At 34.6% G+C, this 2,386-nt stretch overlaps 1 protein-coding gene across 1 annotated transcript; it reads right to left on the reverse strand.

Annotated features, from left to right (window-relative positions):
• Positions 1-405: 405 nt before the first annotated feature.
• Positions 406-2,031, reverse strand: LOC142175140 (uncharacterized). Its single transcript, XM_075241713.1, has 3 exons — positions 1,161-2,031; positions 946-1,103; positions 406-840 (listed from the first exon to the last, which is right to left on the reverse strand). The coding sequence occupies exons 1-3, from the start codon at positions 2,029-2,031 to the stop codon at positions 406-408; spliced, it is 1,464 nt and encodes a 487-aa protein (XP_075097814.1).
• Positions 2,032-2,386: the final 355 nt, after the last annotated feature.

Raw genomic sequence — 2,386 nt, forward strand, 5'->3', positions numbered from 1 at the left:
TGAACTGATGGTCTTGACCTAGGCATTAACTTATCTTGTTCTTGAACAATTTTAACAAAACATAAACATCCTAGTATCCTAAGATGATGAATGGTGAACTAGGCATTCTGTTGATTATATATACTGCTGCTAACACACAACATCCCCAAAATTTAATAGGGATTTGAGCTTGAAATCTCATAGCTATTGTGACCTCTAATATATGTCTATGTTTCCTCTCAACAAGTCCATTTTGCGGAGGGGTATAGACACAAGTTCTTTGGTGAATAACCCCTAAGTATTTGAACAAAGATTCACACACAGAGTTTACAAACTCTGTTCCATTATCAGTTCTGACTATTTTTTACTATTTTTTCAAATTGAGTTTTGGCGTATTTAAGAAAATTCTGAATCAATACACAAACATCAGATTTTTAGAAATATCCATGTCATTCTTGAATAGTCATCTACAATAGTCAGAAAGTATCTATTTTCATCCCATGTAGGTACTTTATATGGTCCCCACAAATCTATATGTATTAGATCAAAATAATCTTTACTCTGAATACTACTTGTAGGAAATGGTAGCCTAGTTTGTTTGGCACAAGGACACACTATGCATTTATTTATTCTATCTTTGATGGTTTCTAAATCTGCTTGAGCTAATCTTTTTAATACTTGAGTAGATACATGCCCCAATCTTCTATGCCGCAAGTCTATATCTATATTTCCAACTTCAATTGTCTCATTACTTCTTGTAGTTAATGCTTTCAATTTCTCTTTTTCTCTTGAGTCAGTACATAGAAGATAAAGTCCACCATCCTCTTTACCAATCCCCTTCACCTTCCTAGTGAAGAGTTCCTGAAACACACAGAAATCAGGAAAGAAAATAGCTGAGCACTATAACTCTTTAGTTAGTTTTGAAACTGATAAGAGATTATATTTAAATTGTGGAACATAAAATACATTTGTTATTAAGCTATCTTCTAAAATTGAGTTGAACCCTATATGTGAAACTACTGTAACATCTCCATTGGGTAGCAGAATCTTTTTAGAGTTTTTTGTTTCTGTAATTGTATTTTCCTTTAGAAGATTTATGTCTGAGACCATATGATTTGTAGCACCTGTATCAATAATCCATTATTTAATGCAATTAATGACAAGTAAGGTTGCTTCTATACCTACTACATTTGCTGAAAATGCAGAATCAATAGATGCAATTTTGTTCAGCAGTTGAAGAATTTGTTCATACTGATTTTTAGTAAGTGCATAATTTGCCAACTGACTCATAGGATTGTCATTGTTCATGCTGTTTGTACTAACTTCAGTACTTGCATTGTTTCCATAGTTGAATGTGGATTCTTGTTGACTCTCTCGATTACCTGATTTATGCCTAGTATTACACTTTTCTGTCAGGACATTGGCATTATAGACTGCACTTGTATTTGAGTCACCATTCCCTTTCATTTTGTTTTTGAAATCTTTTGGATAGCCAACTACCTTATAGCAATTTTCTTTGTTATGTCTCTTCATCTTGCAAACCTCACATAAGAGATAAGCATTCCTTCTAAACCTTTGATTAAAATTCTGAGGTCCTCCAGTTTTAGAATACATTGCTGCTTCATAACTTCCCATCTGAACTGTAGGATTAGCACCTAGAATTCCTGAAGTTGCAGCTACAGATTTTTGTCCTTCATCACTAACAATTACGACATATGCCTGATTAGCAGTAGGAGTAGGACATCTCATCAGTAGCTGACTTCTTGCTTGTGAATAAGAGTCGTTTAGACCCATCAAGAATTGATATAGTTTCAATTTATACAAATAAGCTACAAATTCTCTTGATTTTGGACAATCACAACCTGGAGCTGGCACTAGTGCTTCAAACTCTTCCCACAGATCTTTTAATTTTGAGAAGTATACTAATATAGATGTTGTTCCTTGTGATAGTGTAGCAATTTCTTTATGAAGATTAAAGGTTGTTGAGCCATCAACCTTGTTGAATCTTTCAGTCAGATCTTCCCATTCCACTTGTGCACTAGACGCATACATGATTCAACCAAGTTGCCCTTTTGCAACTGAATTCATAATTCAAGAAAGAACAATTGCATTTACTCTTTCCCAATGATTCCACAACATTTCTGGGAATATTTCCTTGCTGCATATGCCATCTACTAGCCCCAGCTTGTTCCGGCCTAGCAATGCAACTCTCATTGATCTGAACCAAATAGAATAGTTCTCTATTCCAGTTAATTGGAACGAAATGATCTGAATCCCACTCACATCTGCAGGAGACAAGAATAAGGGATGATTGTAGTCAATTCCATTGACTTGATACCCTTGATTCAACCCAGATTGTGTTGCATGTTCATTTTGAAGATGATTTCCTGGTGTTTGAACTACAGTT

Source organism: Nicotiana tabacum, chromosome 21 (genome assembly GCF_000715075.1).
Source record: "Nicotiana tabacum cultivar K326 chromosome 21, ASM71507v2, whole genome shotgun sequence".
Taxonomy (NCBI): domain Eukaryota; kingdom Viridiplantae; phylum Streptophyta; class Magnoliopsida; order Solanales; family Solanaceae; genus Nicotiana; species Nicotiana tabacum.